The 19,200-nt window shown below is 36.9% G+C and overlaps 1 protein-coding gene across 1 annotated transcript; it reads right to left on the reverse strand.

Moving 5' to 3' along the window:
* Positions 1-1,470: 1,470 nt before the first annotated feature.
* On the reverse strand, positions 1,471-17,949 carry golph3a (golgi phosphoprotein 3a). Its single transcript, XM_081366496.1, has 4 exons — positions 17,493-17,949; positions 9,128-9,259; positions 8,273-8,387; positions 1,471-4,342 (listed from the first exon to the last, which is right to left on the reverse strand). The coding sequence occupies exons 1-4, from the start codon at positions 17,706-17,708 to the stop codon at positions 3,918-3,920; spliced, it is 888 nt and encodes a 295-aa protein (XP_081222622.1). The 5' UTR covers positions 17,709-17,949; the 3' UTR covers positions 1,471-3,917.
* Positions 17,950-19,200: the final 1,251 nt, after the last annotated feature.

Genomic DNA, 19,200 nt, shown 5'->3' on the forward strand with positions numbered 1-19,200 from the left:
GCACTTTAAATTGTCACTTAATTTTGTTTAATTTAAGGTACTATACGGTTATGCGGACCACACGTGACCACACGTAAATCTACGATTAACCTAACCCTAACCCTACCCACCCTACCCAAATAGGTGTGGTCCGGATAACCGTATAGTTCCTAATTTAATTTTTATTTTGTATTTTATTTATTCTTATAAATCACTATCATTTTTCAATGGTTTTGAAACTTATGTATTTATTTATTGCATGATTAAATAAATTAGTGTTCAGTGTCTTGGTTTAAAACATGCAGTTTTAAAATAAATTTCTGGGAGACTATAAAGTATATTCTGCTCTGTTTATGAAACTCTCAGTGATGAGTCAGTGAGATTAATTGTGCAATCAAGCAGTTGAACAGAAAAGTATAAGGTCTTCATAAGAGCTTTGCCAAAACAGATACTGATTTATAAATATTTCTTGTGTTGGTAGGTTACAGCAGATAAGAGATTACAGTGAATCTAATCCTTACAACAGATATTTTACAACATTGCCTACATCCTTATCTCTCTGGGACTCTGAGATGCAAACAGGAGCCAGTATCACATTTGCACTTACTTCTGCATTGGTTTTAAGCAATTCTTGCAAGTCTGTATATCAGATTGACCACATTATCATGCTATGAATCAATTTTCTGAGAAAGTTACAAAGCATAACAGAATCCTGTCAGCTAAAAGGGTGAGCTGTGTGTGTGTGTGTTATATATATATAGAGAGAGAGAGAGAGAGAGAGAGAGAGAGAGAGAGAGAGAGAGAGAGAGAGAGAGAGAGAGAGAGAGAGAGAGAGAGAGAGAGAGAGAGAGAGAGAGAGAGAGAGAGAGAGAGAGAGAGAGAGAGAGAGAGAGAGAGAGAGAGAGAGAGAGAGAGAGAGAGAAGAGACTGTTTTTTAATCACTGGATAAATCAACAAAATCACACACTTCCAAGTCTCAACATTTCCAAGTGAGTTTATGCATGTCAAGCGCTTTCCCTTTAAGGAAAAGACAGAATTTTACATAACTATGAGTCATCATTGACAATGCCAGAGAAACATGTTTCAACCATATTGAAGGATGAAGGTGTTATGCTCGCTTCTGACCCTGCTGAGCATTTTGTTTCAGCGTTAAGAGATGAGCTCAGCTGAGATGTTAATGCAGTGAGGCTATTGCGTAGGCAGACACGGCACAACCTTCCACCACAGCTGGCCAAACGTCTGCAGAAACCAGACATCACACCAGGCCAGGCACAAGAATAGACCAGACTCAACAACACTATATAGTTTGTAAACAAACATCCACTGCTATGGGAAAAATACCACTCAAAGACTAATTGAAAAATGACCAAATGAGAAGTGTGTGTCAATACAAGAACCCTGACATAAGAGAAACCCTACTCACAAAATACAGTGGAATAAATCTGTTTACTCTCAACAGGGTAAACACAAACTCATTCTCAATAAGCGTTTCAGCTTTGTTTTTCAAGTTCAAGTTTATTTTTCTAGTATCATAGCAATGATTTTCTTCATGCTATGGAATGAAATGAAATAAAACTGTCAGCAAGCCAACATACCTCAACTTAAATAGCTGAAATACTCATTAGTGGTTGTATAAAGTAGTTATATAAAGAGTGTTACTCAACGGTATAACTAACAAGTTTCAAATGCTTAACTTTAAGAGTAAATGCATATGTCCTTCAGAGAATATGCACAATGCAGAGGCCAACTGTAGCCTGACATAGATGAAGGTGAGCTGCAATCATGTCCCCACTACCGTTCAAAAGTTTGGGGTCAGATTTTAAAGAAATTTATATTTTTATTCAGTGAGGGTGCAATAACTTTCTATTCATCAGTGAAAAAAATGTATCATGGTATAATCATGGCTTTTTGTCTCCTATATGTGAGAAATAAAACAAAAACGCCATGGCATGTAACTAATCTGATGCATCAAAAGCAGCACTTACTTTTTCACAAAATGAATAACAGATGATGTTTGAGGCACTTTCAAGACCATAGTTTATTTCATTGTAATAAGAAAGTATATACATTGGGGTCCCTTTATATTGAGTCCTAAAGCTACACACGATCTTAATTGTCTTTTACTCCGAGACACTTTTCAGACAGGTGAAAATCCCATAGGTCGACTCTTCCAAACAATTGGTGGATTTCCCAGACCATCGCTACATACAATTAACTATTGTGAAGCAAGCATTTAGCATCATTGTGAAGAAAACAAAGAACAAAACAAAAGCATGTTGATTTAAATTATTGCTATAAAACTGAATAAAAATCAGCATAATGAAAAAAAAAAAACATTAGAATATGGTGATTGAATGAAGGCTTTCTCAAAAGATTTTCATAGCGTAAAAACAAAATTAAGACATGCTTGTGTAAGCTTTTACATGCCAGGCAAAATGAACAGGTTTGATACAGAGTTTGCTCATGTGGTAAGCAGCATGATTACATAAGAAACTATATACAGATTTAACTAGATTGTGACAGAATGCAATGTCAATCAGCAAATGATAATAAAATACTATCAAAAATATACTGACTCGAGAAAATGGTGGAATCTGCTCTTACATACAAAAGTCACATTATAAAGTCTATATATATATATCTTTTTTTTTAATCCTATGTTTGTTTAGAAGTGTGAGTACATGAATTAAATCTTTTGACATTCAAAACCATTTCCATAAAACATCTCTTAAAACCTTGAAGACTTGCCCTTACCTCTACATAAATCAATAGAAAAATATTAAAAGAAAATTAAGCTGTATGCCATACAGATGTTTTTTATTTGCAGGGAGGACACAGATTCCTTTATTAAACTCTTGTGGTTCTCAAATTAGTTTCTGGTAGGCATATACAAAAGGTATGAAGACTACTGAGCAACCGAGTAACAAACGCTTTCTGAATCTAGCTCCATTAATGCCACGTCACAAAGAGCTACAGTACATCCTTCACCTTGAGAGCTATGCATCCTATAACCAATCTCAGGCACATAAAAGTATTTGAAATTCATAAGTAACACAAGAGAAAGCTAATGAGGAGTCACAACAATAAATGTGTGAAGAGGTAGAGTTTGAAGCATTCGTGAGGTGTTTATGGACCAAACGGAAGGAATAGCAATGGTAGAGCTCTCATAAAAGATTGCTGATAATCCACCCAGTAAATATACTTGACAGGTCCTCTAACAGCCTGAACTTCGTCACTCCTCTCTAAAAACACTGTTTTTTTTTGTTTTGTTTCAGTAGTGTGTTTTGTTTGTTTCAGTAGTGTGAATGTGAAGCTGCTAGCGCTAGCACACTTGCCACAAACCACTAAAATGTTATCACATCAGGATTTAGTCCTTGATTACCTTTCTTTTCAGGAAAGGTAATGGTTTCTTTTCAGGCCCCATTATTAGTATGAAAACAAATTTTGACAACAAATTGAAATTAAAAATGTGATACACGGTAGTGTACTTTATTTTCTTAAGTATCTGTTGTGTCTTACCATACGCAGATACTGCTTTGACGTAGCCTACACAGCTTATGTCACAATGAATCAATTCCAATTAAATGTATGAAAATGATGACAAAACATTGTAAGATCTGTTAGGTACCCATCACGGATGTCCAGGCAAGGAAACAATGAAAAACAGGCCGTTTTATGCAGCAATGCAAAATGTAAATGTTCCAACAGTCTATGGTGAGAAAGTACCCAAATGCATTCAAATGAACAAACGATTAAAGGAGGACAAAATACACCGGTCAAACAAAAGAGAGAAACCCAATGACAGATCTTGCAGAGAGAGAGTAGGGAGGAAGGGAGATATCTACAAGGAAAGAAAACCAAGACTCCATTTTGATGCACCAGGTCAACCACTTCTCAAACCTGATTTAACCAGTCCAACCGTTTTATTTCCCATTGCTTCATTTGGTGAAGGCGGCCACCACAGCCCACAGCAGCTCATTGGTGTTGTTCTTCATGCTCTCGCCCTCAGGCTCCAGGTCCAGCAGCTGCCGTACTCTCTTCATGGCCAGATCGTACTGGTCATCCAAAAGCGGGGCAAACGCGTTCTCTAGTACATCAGAGGAATGGGCTAGGAATATAAGGGCCAGAATGCGTTTGTCCATTCGATGAGGGTCGTTCACCCACTTGTCCAGCACGGCCTCCTGCACCTTCTTAATAAGGCGCTGCTTAATATTATTATTGGTAAGGGGGTGTGTAGTCATGTCGAACAAAAGGAAGTTTTGTTTCTCTGTTGTCAGGACGCCCTTCTCTACAAGATTCTTGGCCAGGCGCTCTCGAACGTTACGCAGCTGATAGTGAAGCTTCAGCGGGTTCCACGTCTCGCCTGCAAAAGACAAGCACTTTCAGCACCAGACATCAACTAACATTCACTTTATTTAACAAGGACAGAGATCCTTTTTTTATTTTTTTTTATTGCCCTGGCCCCCGACTGAGCCTGGGTTCTCCCAAGGTTTTTTTTTCTCCATTAGGTCACCTGATGGAGTTTTTTCGGTTCCTTGCCACTGTTGCCTTTGGCTTGCTCAGTTGGGGATATTTTGGGAATATTTAATTTAATTTTATCAATCAATAAATTTCACTAGAAACAAACCTTGTTGTATTATTTTAATTTAATACTGTGAAACTGCTTTGATACAACCTGTATTGTGAAAAGCACTATACAAATATACTTGAAATTGCTATAGCTACAACTTACAATACCAAAAAGTGTCACGAAAATAATAAAAACTGACAGAAAAGGCACTGTGGCAGCCATTAAAAAGTCTGGCGTAAGAGGTACAGCTCCCATAAGGCTTGTATATTTGAGACATTTCATTGTGAAGGACAGAAATGGAACAAATCAGGCCTGTTTGCACCTTGTGCAGTTGCTGCCAAAATGTATTACATTTATTTTAGGAATTAGGAGTTTTTAGCAATGTATTAAAACAGAAATGCAAATAAAGATGATTTCATCACTCCTTTGACAACAGCAGCACAAGGTGAGTTCAGAAGAAAGATATGAGTGCGTTACTTGAATGGACTTCACTGTTCTTAAAGGTGCCATTGCATGGATTATTTTATTATTTTAGAATGTTTCCTGGGGTGCCCTTATAATGTTAGTATGTTTTTTAGATCAAAAGTTGTTATAATCTCTGTTTGAAGGGGCGTGTCTGCTGTGAGACTTCAGTGTAAACACCCACTGCTGTGATTGGCTGACATGCTTGCATATGAAATATCTAGCATTACATGTGGAACTCTCTCGAAAACTTTTACTATTACAGTTAATATACGTTTTTACTATTACAGCTATCGGGATTAACGAATCGTGAGAAGTTTAAGTATTTAGATCTATTCCCATCACATAAAAGGTTGCAGTGATGAGCATTGAGCAGATGACAGACTGCGTGAATAAAGATCTTATTGCAACGCAGTTTCTGCACTCTCACTAATGATTTCACCAATGCAAACATGAGGTAAGTACAGAAAGAGCTTCGTTGTGCAGTGTAACAGCGTCATTGATTTCATAGCGAGTTTTGGCAAGTGTCCAGATAAACTCGCGCTGTGTGATTGACAGCTTGGTCGATTGGAAAGGGATTATTCTTTGATCGCTTTCTGTATATATACATTAATCACAGTTTAAGTAAGATTATTTTCATCCTACTAAGAGAAACGACGTGAAGTTGATAGTTTAGTCACTGGCTTGATTTACTGATGCATAAACAGTATTGAACGACTTTGAGAGAAAGATTATCTGTCTGAACTTGAATATTACACATCAGAAATTCACATAACCCACTGGTTCTTCAGAGGCTCGGATGAAGGAACTAAAAAAATACTTTTTTGTTCATTTGTACATCCAAACACTGAGCAACTGCCATGCTTCGCTCGTTTGCAAGCCATGATGTCTCTCGAGGAAAAACCGATATCGCGCTGGCGCAGCTCATTTTCTCATGGGCGGGCCAAATTCTCTTTGCGGGCAAAGAAGAGAAAGGGGAGGTAACCTTTCCCCTTATGACAACATAAGGGGAAGATTTCTAGATTCGCCCATCTGAGCTTTCATTTTCTCAAAAATACCCAGGGCTTGGTTTACACCCATCAAAACGTCTAGCCACTGGGGGACCATAGGCAGGCTAGGGGAACTCATATTAAGGTTGAAAAACCTCATAAAGTTACATTTTCATGCAATGGGACCTTTAAAAATGCTATTTTCTATTCCGTTTATTGGCACAGCTGTTAGACATAAGTCTATAATTTACTTATAATTACTATTATAAATGAAGGGTTGCACCATAATTCTAATTCTAGTCAATATCAGTAAGCTGTTATTTATTTTATTAGGGCCAATAAACGGTTAATATAATAATTCTACATTATGCATAATTAAATAAAATAAACATTAAGAAAAAAAAGGTATTTAAATGCAAGTGTATTTTAGGCAATATTAAATGTACTGTATGAAAAAAAGGACATTCATTTTGTCATTAAATTTATTAGTGCTTTTATTGATTAACTTAAATTTAATGGAGCATTAGATGACAGCAAAGGTAATCTAAATGTAAAAACAGGGATACATGAGCATGCACAATTATAGGGACACAAAAGAAGATATTTTGAAGAATGTTGGTAACCAGACAGTTGATGGTATAGTCATAGAAGTCAATGGCTACCGTCGACTGTCTGGTTACCTAAAAATATCTTCTTTTGTGTTCAACAGAGGAAAGAAACTCTTACAGGTTTGGAACAACTTGAGGTTGGTAAATGATGACAGAATTTTAAGTTTTTGGGTGAACTATCCCTTTAGATATCTAATATCAACCAATACCTATATAAAAAACTACTACCACTACATTTTTTTTTTTAATCACTGCTATATTGTGCATCCCTATTCTAGTTTCGGGTAAACACTTTTTTTCAAGAGTATAATCCCATTTATTGACAGCTGCTCCTACAGGCTCATTACATTATTAATAGTTTTAATATGTTTTTGTCTAGATTTCCGCCGTTTTAAGTCTTTCACAAGTTTCAGACTGGAATTTTGAATGCAGAAGTCATGCTAGAGTCCCTTGAGCGAGTACCACCAGCTCAGTTGGTCAGCTCCTGTGCTGAAGCAGAGAAGCACAGACAGCACAGGATCAAAGCAGGCTGTGCTCAAGCATTTGCTAGTCATCAGGCTGCAGTAATTTATGGCTCTGATCTAATTCGGAGCACATTTTTATACACTATCTAAACGAGGATGGCAGCTCCTTCACTCAGGCGCTTTGATCTCACCCTTTGACCCTTCAGCTCTCCATACTGAGACATTTCCAACTGAGCTCATAGCCACAGTAGGTCCCAGAAATCTCTCTCAATCATTGGACCAAAGTGAGTCTGGATCCAGATGTTTTATGCGCACCAGGCAAAGTATATTTAGCAGGTAGCAATGGTTAAAATGGTTCAATTTAATACAATTTGGTTACACTTTATTTTAAAGTGTCATTGTTACAGTGTAATTATATATTTAAGTACTGAGTAATATTTAGCAACTACATGTACTTTAGGGTTAGGGTAGGATTAGGATTTGGTTGAGAGTTAGTTGCATGTAATTATGCATAATGTACTGTTATTACTATGGTACATGTAACCTATGTAACAAGGACACTGTAAAATAAAGTGTTACCCAATTTTACACTATTGTTCAAAAGACTTGTAATACTTTTATTCAGAAAGCATGCATTAAATTAATCCAAGCTGACAGTAAAGACTTTTATAATGTTACAAAAGGTTTCTATTTTAAATAAATGCTTTTCTTTTGAACTTTCTATTCATCAACATTGATAATAATAAGAAATGTTTCTCGAGCACCAGATCACTATATGATATATATATATATATATCATCAGTATATTAGAATGATTTCTGAAGGATCATGTGACATTGATAACTCTAATAATGGTTGCTGAAAATTCAGCTTTGCCATCTCAAGAATAAATTGCACTTTTAAAATATATTTAAATAGCAAATAGTTATTTTAAATTGTAATGGTAGTTCACAATATTACAGTTTTACTGTATTTTTTTATCAAACAAATGCAGCCATAGTGAGCTTTAGAGACTTCTTTCAAAAACATTAATAAACACTTTTGGACAGCAGTACAATATAATAAAAAAATAACCATTAAATAATAATTAAATAAGAGTTTCAGCTTTTACATAGTAATATTTATGCTGTTCTCTAAAGCCTTGGAATGGTATTGCTGAAGTAATTAGGGGAAAAAATTCAGATCTCAAATGATACTCACCACTGAGCAACTCTATCCAGCTCTGCACGGTTTCGGGCGGTTGAGTGTCTTTTATGTGTTTTAGAGCCTCGTCCAACAGCACGTCCCCAGTTGGAGCATCAGACTTACATATAATCTAAGAAAAAGGAGAAGAGAAACGTCACTGAACACATTAAAACATTATACTGCACAAAAGCACCACTGACATCAAGGCAGAGAATCATGAGGGTAAAATCATGTGAAGGAGATGAACTACTTCAACTGAAGACCAAAGAGTTTTAACTCATGTATTAAATCTAATGCATTTTCCAGGGATACATCTGAGCCCAGTTTAATAATAAAAGTTCTCACTTCCAACAGCCAACACCAACCGCAAAAAGTGACCTCCTGACACACAATTAATATCAAAGTGCTCCCTCTTGTGGTAGAAAGTGTCCAACACAACTGGAAATGTAATGACACCAGAGTGCTGAATTCTACAAGCACATAAAGAATATATCATCTGAATTTGTTCAGTCCAGCTGTGTTTGTAGAAACCTCTGCAACTGAACCTTTACCATCAGTATAGCCTAATACATCTGAACTGTTTAAATGACGTTCTGGGAGGATATTTTTAAAAACACGGCTCTATTTTCTTTTTAGTCCATACAATGAAAGTCAATGGAATCCCGACATTCTTCAAAATATCTTCTTGTAAAAAGTCACACAAGTTTGGAACAACATGTGGGTGAGTAAAAGATGACAGCGTTTTTGTTTTGGGCTGAACTAACCCTTTAAATGTGTGTGGCAAGTGAACACAGCTGAAGGAAGCATCCAAAACAGGAAGCCTCTCCCTATCGTATGATCATTTCCAGCGTGCTGAACAGTGTGTCTTACCTTCCGTGTGAGCAGGCTTTTCCTCCTCATGCCACAGGCCTCCAGCTGCAGTCTCCCTCGTAAGGCCAGCTCAATGAGCATGCAGCCCCGCAGGCCTGATGAAATGCAGTCATTCCAGAAGGAGGTGTAGCCCTTGCACATAAACAAAACCAAGAAAGTCAGTACAAATGCCCCATCAAGGTTCGGAGCTTCAGTGCAGCTATACAACTTCCATCCAAATGGTTTGTGAACAAAGAAAACTTTTCTAAACAGTTTACAGATGACTCAAAATGATAAACACTGCTAATATGGACTCCAGTTGTTTTGTGTGAAGACCCATCATTCACACAAGGATCTAATTTATGCCTGCACAAATAAGACACAAATCCTAAAAATAGCTTTATTGTAATTTGTGAAAAAAGAACTGTAATTCAAATATGAATTTAACAAAGAATTGCAGTCTTAACATGTATTCCCATAAACGTTATCAGACAAAATATGGGGAAGATTGATAAAGTTGTATATTAATAATCAAAGTTTGAAAAGTCACCTATAGAAATCTGTATGTAATTATACTTAAAAATTAAAATGTCACCATCAAATCTCCCAAAATATCCCCAATTTTTGTCACCATTTATTTTTAGGGTGACAAAACGAATACGACTAAAAACACTGTGTTATGCTGCCAAGTCCAGTAGTTGGCGATGTTACTTTGTAAAGAAAACCTACATGCCTATAAACTGAACACGTAATACGCATATGCATATGCATGATGTCACCGTTTTCATAAATTCAGGTTTTTGTAGTTTACACTGAGAAAATAACGGTATCATTTTCATAAACTTGCACTTTGAAACCCATTTTCAAAAGTTTGCATTTCAGGCTGCCAAAATATCATTGACGTGTAAATGAATGGCCAAAATGCATAAACAGTTTTCCTTTTTTAGTTAAAAATGGTGTTGTGAAAAACAGCTCCTTAGAGTTATCTGAAAACATAGTGAACATTTTGTGGTGCTGTGTGGTAAAATGGAAGAGGTAAAAACAATGCCTGTTATTTTCACTTTGTCTAATCAGCTGAAATGAAAATGTATACTAGTACATACCAGAAAAAAAAGGTCAAAATAGTAATGATCACACAACTTGTTGGAGTAATATATTTGTGTAACTATTGCATTTCTTTGAATTGCAATTCAGTAAATTTCTCCTGTTGTCATGCCAGTTCAAAACCTGTGGGGTGTGGACAATGAAATTCAAATGTCAATACTTGAACTAAATTTTATGAAATAAAATGGGGAATTTTCTCCAACACTGAGGGATAGTTATGATGTTAGTTTTCATTTTTGCAGCTCCATCTGCTGCAGTGTCATGTTCAGCAGTGGATGAAGTGAGCGATGGATCCTTCCAGCACTAACAAGGCCTGCTTTGTGAAGGTCCAAGCCTCCCTATCCCAGAGGCCACAACCGGGAAACAACAGGCCTCTTTTAAGGCACATGCAAAACCCCAGAGTGATGCACAATGAGTAAATAATCAAGTCAATCATTTTGAATACATGATCAACAGGAATAATAACGTAATAAATCATTATATGTTGTAAGTTTGAAAAGTTCTAAAAACAGAAATCACATCTAACTTTTGTTGAAATGTCAGTTTCCACAAATAATTTGCTTTAAACTGAAAATTTAAGTTAAAATTTTCGACTGCCGAAAATTATCAGTCAAAAATGTCATTTTCGTTTTTTTTGGCGCCCTGCCCCTCCTCTCCGAGTTCAGCGATCAGGTTGCACTCGTGCAGCATGTTTTGTAACTTTGCAAGTGGCTGCGCTTCCAAAGATGCACAGCTTCGAAGCAACTGCTCAGTGTTCCGCTCTGTGTGTGCGGATGTGCTCTGCTCTCTACGTTCTGTATGTGCGCTGCGCACTCTGCTCAATGTTGCGCTCAGTGTGTACGCTCTTAAAGGCCCCCTGAAATCAAAATTTAAAGGAGAACTCCGGTCAATTTTAACATTAAGCTAATTTTTTTGTAAATTTGGAGTGCTGTCAATACAGAGAACAACAACAAAAATCGGTGTTGCCTACACCGTGTTATCCTCTTTTTAAAATTTGCACCCTGTTGACTTAAATGGGCCAAGTTTTAAACCAGCTTTTAGCCTCTTAACATCCTTGATGTGTCATTACAAGTGCACAGCCAATGTGAGTGATTCCTTCAAAGTGATCATGGCCCGGGTGAATCTGACTGCAGTAGATGTGAAAGATATTAATAAAAGTGATGTATTTCAGCCAGCACTCATACCTGTATTTACATCCTGTTTTCGGTCGAAGTCCATAGTAATCGATTGTCGAGTTCACACGCATAGGTTTAGTTACCTATGATCACGCGCGTGAACTCGACAATTGATTTAAAATCGACAATTTGCATTTACGGATTCGCTTCCATGATGCTGTCAAGTACGACTTGCAGTCTGTGAGGTAAACTAAATGCTATTGGCTATTTGAAAAGGGGGAGGAGCCATTCAATATGTCCTGCCTTAGCTTCCTGTTTCAGTGGAAATGACGTCAACGCCTCATACAAAGCTGCAAGTTCCACGGCACTTCAATGGGCCTTTAAGCCAGTGTTATACTTTCTGCGTGCGGAAGGATCCGCTAGGGTCCCCATGACGTAAAAAATCGTCATCTGAGGGTGTACGCAGAGGCTCTTTGGGGACATCTGCGTGCCTCCCATTTTTTGTGACGCACGTACTTCACTTAGGCTACAAAAGCACCAACTTCACTTGCGCTGGAAAAACAGCATGGACCCTCTACAATCTGACGTTAAAACAATATAAAGACAGCCAGATGTGCAATAATTCGCGGAGGGAAATTGCGTGTTTAAGTGTACACGCCGATCTACTGCGCATGGAACACGTCTGCCGAGCGGAGCCCAGAATACACTTTCAGTTGTATGAATACAAGTAGTCTGCGTCCGTGCTTTCCAAGCGCTCCACTTATGCAATCACGATCACCGCAAAAGCAAAGTCCGCTCAAACAACGCGCTGACATGAAATTTATCTGTTTGCAATAGCCCTCCTGTGGTGGGACATGGTTCACTGATCCACTCCCTGCTCTGCTCAAATGCTCTGATAATAATCTTTAATAAGACTATACATTATTTTGGTAACTGTCAAAAAAGAAATCTGTTAAATCGGATTCTGTTGCATAGAACTGAGTAAAGAATAATACAGTAGTCAACATTTGAAGTGGATCAAAAAAGTTCATCAAAGTTGTCCTAAGACAAGAACAGGTATTGTTCAAAGTTCATGCATAACTTTGATGAAAGGTTTTGATCCATTTCAAATGTTGGCTACTGTATACTGATTTTAATATATTGATATTTAATATTATTTTAATATAGGCCTATTTTCTGTCCATTTTTTGTGTTGTTTTTTTTTATTGTATTTTTTTTTATTCAGATTCAGTAACATTGTTGATTATTTAATTTAAAAGTCTAATAAAAAAATAAAAAAACCTATTTTAAAATGAGACATTAATAATTTGTGGGTGTGCCATGTGGGTGTGTAGTGATGACATACATCACGTTTTTTTTTTCGTTTTTTTTTCTAGTGGAACTTAAAAAGCATCATCAAATGTCAAAGCTGCTTTTTCATACAACAAAAGTGCATGAGGAACAAGTTCAGCTGAAACTGTGCTTGGTTTATTAAAAAATAGCTCATATTAAGAACTACTTTATACTTTAAAAACCTACTCTACTGTTCAAAAGTTTGTTTGTTTTATCTGAAAGAAATGAATACTTTCATTCAGCAAGGATGCATTAAATAAATGAAGTGACAGTAAAAAATTGCACATACACTGTCTTTTCTTCCCAATTGTGATGTATATCCGAGGAGAGAAACTAGAACTAACAAAAAGATATATAGGACAGGATTTTGTCCATTGGGAATTGATTGGATCACTGTGGTTTGCTTTTGCTCTGGCAGGTTAGACAACATTGCTTCTTTAAACAATACAGCACTCAAACTCAGGAAAGGTTGGTCATGGTTTTCTTGTTGACACTGTGCACAAGTCCTCTGTCCTGTGAGTACACTAGATGTACTTTGTGCTCTGACAACAACATAAAGCCAGAGTAAAGCCTGTTTTATACTTCTGTGTCGGACCTACGCCGAAGCCTGTACGCTGTAGGCAACGCGTTGGTTTTCATTTATACTTCTGCGTCGTTATCCGCGTCTACGCGCAATTACTCTTGCAGAGGGAGCATGTGAAACCCGAGGGAGGGGTTCTAGCAGACCAATCACAGCACTTGTGTCCGCGTAAAGTTGACGCGTTGTTACATTTTTGGAGAGGTGCACGTCAGGGTACGCGCGCTACACACAGCCTACGACGTAGCTACGGCGTTAGTTCGACGCAGAAGTATAAAACAGGCTTAAGAGCTGAGCTGAGACACAAGCAGACAGTCATGATAAAGGCTCAGTATGCAAAGGCACTTAAGGCAGCTGTATTTAAACATGGCTTAATTTTAATGTGTCTTTTACACAAATAGATATACTGTGTAAAATAAACAATATGGACATACTACAGGTTTAAGGTTTGGTTTAGTTTTAGTTGCTTGTTACTGTAGTAAATACAAGTAATGAGTAACAAAGAGACATTAAAAAAAATACGGAAATAAAATAATTAAAACCATTAAAGGTGGGATAAGCAATTTCAGAGAGTATAGCAATAGCAAGCTAGTTTTAAGAGTATCCCACCCTCCCTTCAGAGAGATCTCTCCAAAGCCATGCCTCTTTTAAAACACATGAAAGTGCAAAGCCAGAGCAGAGTCTGCAAAGCGTCACAAGAGACAGCGTTAAATTACCTCATGTGTCAAAGAACATAACATTAATATAATGAATGAAACAACCTGTACCACCCGACTGCTGCAGATTCATTTCGTCAATGATAGTGTTGTTGGCATAGAAACACATAATTCCGAGGACGTAAACAGCTCTGAGTAGAAGGTCACGGGTTGCCATCTCTTAAGGAAGGGTTAATGCCCGACGAGATGTCCATTGCCAGGTATTTATGGACGACGGCGAGGCGTGAACCGTCTGACGCGCAGCGGAGTCCATTAATACCTGACAATGGACACCTCGAAGGGCATTAACCCGCTTATACCATGGTCACTTGCCAAATAACACATTTTTAAAACATTAGTTTATATTTTAATTAGTTTTACAATCGAAATCTAAAGTTTTTACAAACAATAACTTGGTTTCCCTGGTTACGCCTGACGGTTTATTTAGCAACCGGAGATATTTATAGTCCGCTCAGCTCGTAGAACCCTTCAGTTTAGCTAACTTATGAGCCAGAAAGTTAAAGTTAAGAACTCCTTTACTAGGTGTCCTCCATCACTTTTTAATGGACACCCTGCAGCCAATCAGAATCAAGTATTCACCCAGACCATGGTATAATTAGTGATACACCAATCATGATTTACTGGTTGATAAAGCAGCAAATTTATTTGTTGTTTATTTGCTTTATAACAGGCAAACTGGCCTTAAATATCAGTAGCCATTTGAAATTAGAGGCAACCAACCACTGCATTTTGCTACACAACAAAGATGCTACACACGTAGCATGAGCAGTTGTTTTTGATTTGAATTAGATTGCATAATTTCAAGCAAAAACAGAATCGTCTGACTTTAGATTTGTGAAATAATGTTACATTAGACACCTGCACAAAACAAAAACAGCATACGGACTGAATGAAAATGTAAATTCACTCTCTGACAGTAGGTGGTGCTTATGGAACATCAGCAGTTTCTTTGGTAACAAAATGTTTATGAAAAACATTGGCTAACTTTAAGGTTTTCTTTTTCATGTCAAACACATTTCTCCCCCAAATTCACATTACTAAAATGCATTAGTGTAATACAATAATAGTAATGTGCATGATACTAAAAAATCTCAAAGGTTCAAATTTAATTTCTTTTCTTTCTTTTGACTTTGGGATGAAATATGACCCAGACATGTTTCAGACAAGTTCTGTGAGATTCTCCTAGAATCAAGCAACATAACCAATAGCCAGAATATATTAAAATTTTACAGATTTTTATTTGACAATGTTTCAACTTCTACATTTGTTGCCAACTGCCAACCATAAGCAAGAGCAAACTGTAGACCTGGAAGTTGGAACATGCTATGATAATACATTTATCCTTTCTCCAACTTTCCATACAGATAAGCAAATCTTAGTGAGGCCTCGACATGATATTCAATGTCTGAAAATGGCAGTAATCTAAAACCCAAAGGAGCTTTGTGAACAAGCGACAGGAATGCTACCTCTGGATTTAAAAACCTTCTGTGTTGCTCTTGGGCAAAACAGTGTACTGTTGTTAAAAACACAAGGAAGACTTCTGCAAAACTAATATACTGAACAAAATGTACAGTAGCATGACACTTCCAGGATCAATGTAAGATGTTGAACTGATCATAAACATCTTAACATGACACCAGGGAAAGACACTATATCCATCTAAAAGTCAATTTGTTAGAAATCTCTGTTGTGGAAAGATGACACAATGATTCCAGGTTTGAGAGGCCAAGATCATTTTTTTACAATTTGATTGCAGTGTGTTCTACACATGTATTGACAGTGTGTCGAGTAACCATTGATCAATCAAACCATTAAACTCCAAAACCTTATAGCCTATTTGACATGTAAAACAACCAGAAACCTGCTGTGTGAGGTTTGTGGACAAAGCAGGATCCAAGACATATTGCCTGAGTAAAACACTGGCCATTTTTCTATAAGCTACAATTAATTTTGAATAGTACCCAAAAGCCATTGCTGTTGAGAGCATAAAGTAGGCAGTAATTCGATATGAATGAGCTGTAAAGAGAGGTGTCTTCAGTAACACTGCCCTGTCAAATGCTTGCTCAACCAAAACCTAACTACAAAGGCCAGACAATGAGCTAGGTACAATTCACTACCTACTATAAACCTTAATTAAGGGTCGGTCAATACACCAAACTGGCTAATTTTAGGTGCTTTGCCTCTTTCCCTTTATTAAGAACAGTCATAATCAACATACTCATGACCTTCCCTCTTAAAATGAAGCATTCTACCTTTGTGGCATCTATGAGTGTAACAACCAATAAAACCCACATTTAGAAAGTTTTGCATTTGTTTGTTTGTTTGTTTATAGTTTAACGCCATGATGCCAGCTACCCCGGCTATATTCATGGCGAGAAAGAGATTACAAATTCTAAAACTAGATCTGGTCTTTCTTCACTTAAAAAAAAAAAAAAAATCACAAGACTCAACTGAAAATAAAGAATTCTTACAGAGTTGTGTGATAATGGATTAGAAAGTTCTACATAATTTTATGGAGTATGTTGGTGGCCTCCCTCCCAATGAATGGTTATGATCAGAAGTTGTACTAGCTTACAACTTACTAAATGCTAAACAGAACAGACTATTTACTTGCCTATTAGCAAGTAAAACAAAAGGAACTGGATGTTTAACTCCACGTTATTGCTTTAAAACAACTTTTTATCCATAACTACATACTACTAATTTAGAGCAAAAATGTCTTGACATTTGGCAGTCCAAACAAATGATTTGATGGATGGTTATCAACGGTTATCAACCCACTTTGGATGTTTTCCTTATTGTTGATTTGATTTATGTCAACTCAGTAGTAGAGGTTTCAAGTTTCAGATCTGCATCAAAAGGCAAACTATATGAAAAAAAAGTAGAAAAAACATGGATTTGTCCAAAACACTTCTTGTTGTGAGTTTGGATTTACATGCTTTGTTAGAATATGTAGGCTAGAACATGTGGGTGACTAGTGACACTAATCTCAGTGGGCGATGAAGGCATTTCAACTATATTAATTCGTCCTGCAATTATAAATCTTAATAATAATAAACAACTGCTTGACATGTTCACTGTATCTGAAACCATCATACTGAGCTTCAAGTGGATATGATAAGATAATGTCATAGCATCTTATTGTCACAATGGTTATCATTTACTATAGGAAACGGTGTATAATTGAAGTATTAGACAGTTAAAAGCATAACTCGGTATTTTAAACAATGTTCTTTACGCAATGTCGATGTGTTTCGACAGTCTGATGGGTCAGAGAGAGAACTTGTAACTGCAGTGGCAAGGCAAGCTAAAAGCTACATTGCATCACACAACATTTTGTTGTTTGCTTTTAACTCAAAACGTCATCAATTTAGAAAAGAAAAGGAGTTTTAAAAAACCCAGATTGTTTCCAGCTGCATCTTTCTTTAAAGAGCTCACATATTAACTATGAATCACGCGATCGTGGTGAGTGATGATGAGAGATAAGAACAGACAACTAACGTTAAGTTACTAAAAAAAAATAAAGCAAAAACAACAACAACCTCGCGATCTTTCAAGCCCAGCAGCAGTACTTCCTCCATCAGGGTCAGTCTGGTTTCCTTGGCATCGCCGCTGTCGTCGTCGTCCTGCTCATCTCCTCGGCGGGGCTCGTAGTCCTCGTCGCCGGATCCGCGCTCTCTGTCTGCGGCTGCAGCGCTGCGCGAAGCCTCGGTGCGCCTTTGCACCAGGCCGGAGCTCCGCTGGGTCAAATTACTCATCTCTCAAACACACTAAAACAAAACCTCCTTCCCAGACTCCTGTCTGAGAACAGACTGGATTATTCAGTCCGATGCATAAATGATTCCCGGGGTGAATAAAGGTGTGTTTAGGGATTTGTTTTGGAGAGGGGCTCCTCGCGATCCCAGCCGCGGACCGTCGCTGATTCCGTCGGGTTTAATATGGCGCCCTGACGAGTAGCTACAACAGTAGATGTGGCATCTCAACACTCAGGTTGTATCTGAGGAGGTGCACACCGAGACAGCATTTTCAGAAGGTAGCACCACCAGAGTTATTATAGTTAACTAAAGCCATTAAAAAACATTTTCGTCACTTAACCCTCTATAGGGGAACGTTTATAAATGACGCGAAGAAAATAGCTTTTTAAAATACAATAATAGTAAACAAAAAATAAAAAATACATTTTAGTAATATTCTGTATAACAAACTCTCCAGTCAATACAATTAAAATCTAGGTCTATGTGCTTGACTTCTTTCTTTTTTTTTTTGGCAAAAAGAAAGTAGAGATATTAGCATATATGTAAGGTCATATGCTGTCAAGGCACCATAGTGAGTTCATTTTAAACTAGAAAATGCATAAAAATTCCATTAATTTTTTATATATATATCATTGCAAATCCAAATGTTTTCTCTTAAGTTTTTTGTTCATTTTTAATGTACATTTTGTAAGAACGAAAACTCAAAAGACCAAAATAATAATAATAATAATAATAGCATCTCTGCCTGTTTTAGGTTGATATTAGTAAGTTTTATAGAAGACAGCGAGGAAAAGCTGTACCTTTCCCAGAAATTACTGTAGTGACGGCAGTGTATTAGAAATTGAAGTCATAGTGTATTAAGACAGGAAGACATTGAGGATCAAGGAGGATAGAAGCTGTCAGAGATGAAGAATATAAGTCATAGATTGTTGTGGAACTCAGGCATTTGGTACATTATCCTATGCCAGTTTGGAAAGTTTCTCCAAAATGACTAAACAGGTCAAAATCGAGTCGTGTGGAAAGTGAGTCTAGTTGATTTTCACTTGTGTTACAATCATTGATTTGGAATCCCAAGAAAGAAACAATGTTAAAGAATCTTTAATGCTTTTTGAAACACTCTAAGAAATGGTTTCATACTCTTCAGGTAGTGAAGTTGCATTTGAATTTAAGTCAAGTTTTTGACATTTATACGCAAGTTTCAAACGAATATTGAAGCACAAGTTGAAATGGAATGATAATAAAGCTTTTTAATGTTTTTTGAAACACTAAGAACTTTTCACTTCTTTTCAGATAGCAGAGATTCATTTGAATGTGTGTGAAGTTTCAGACAATTTGCCAAAAATAATTTACCCTATAGGACAAAGTCAGTTATAAATGACAGCACCCTAAAAAAAGGTAAAAGGTCTGATGTAGAAAACTATTTTTGGAAAATGATTTTAGTCTTAAATATGTGTATAAAAAAAAATCATTTTTTTTTCTAGTTGTAATTTCACAA

Source organism: Scardinius erythrophthalmus, assembly GCF_964197995.2.
Source record: "Scardinius erythrophthalmus genome assembly, chromosome: 5".
NCBI classification, from domain to species: domain Eukaryota; kingdom Metazoa; phylum Chordata; class Actinopteri; order Cypriniformes; family Leuciscidae; genus Scardinius; species Scardinius erythrophthalmus.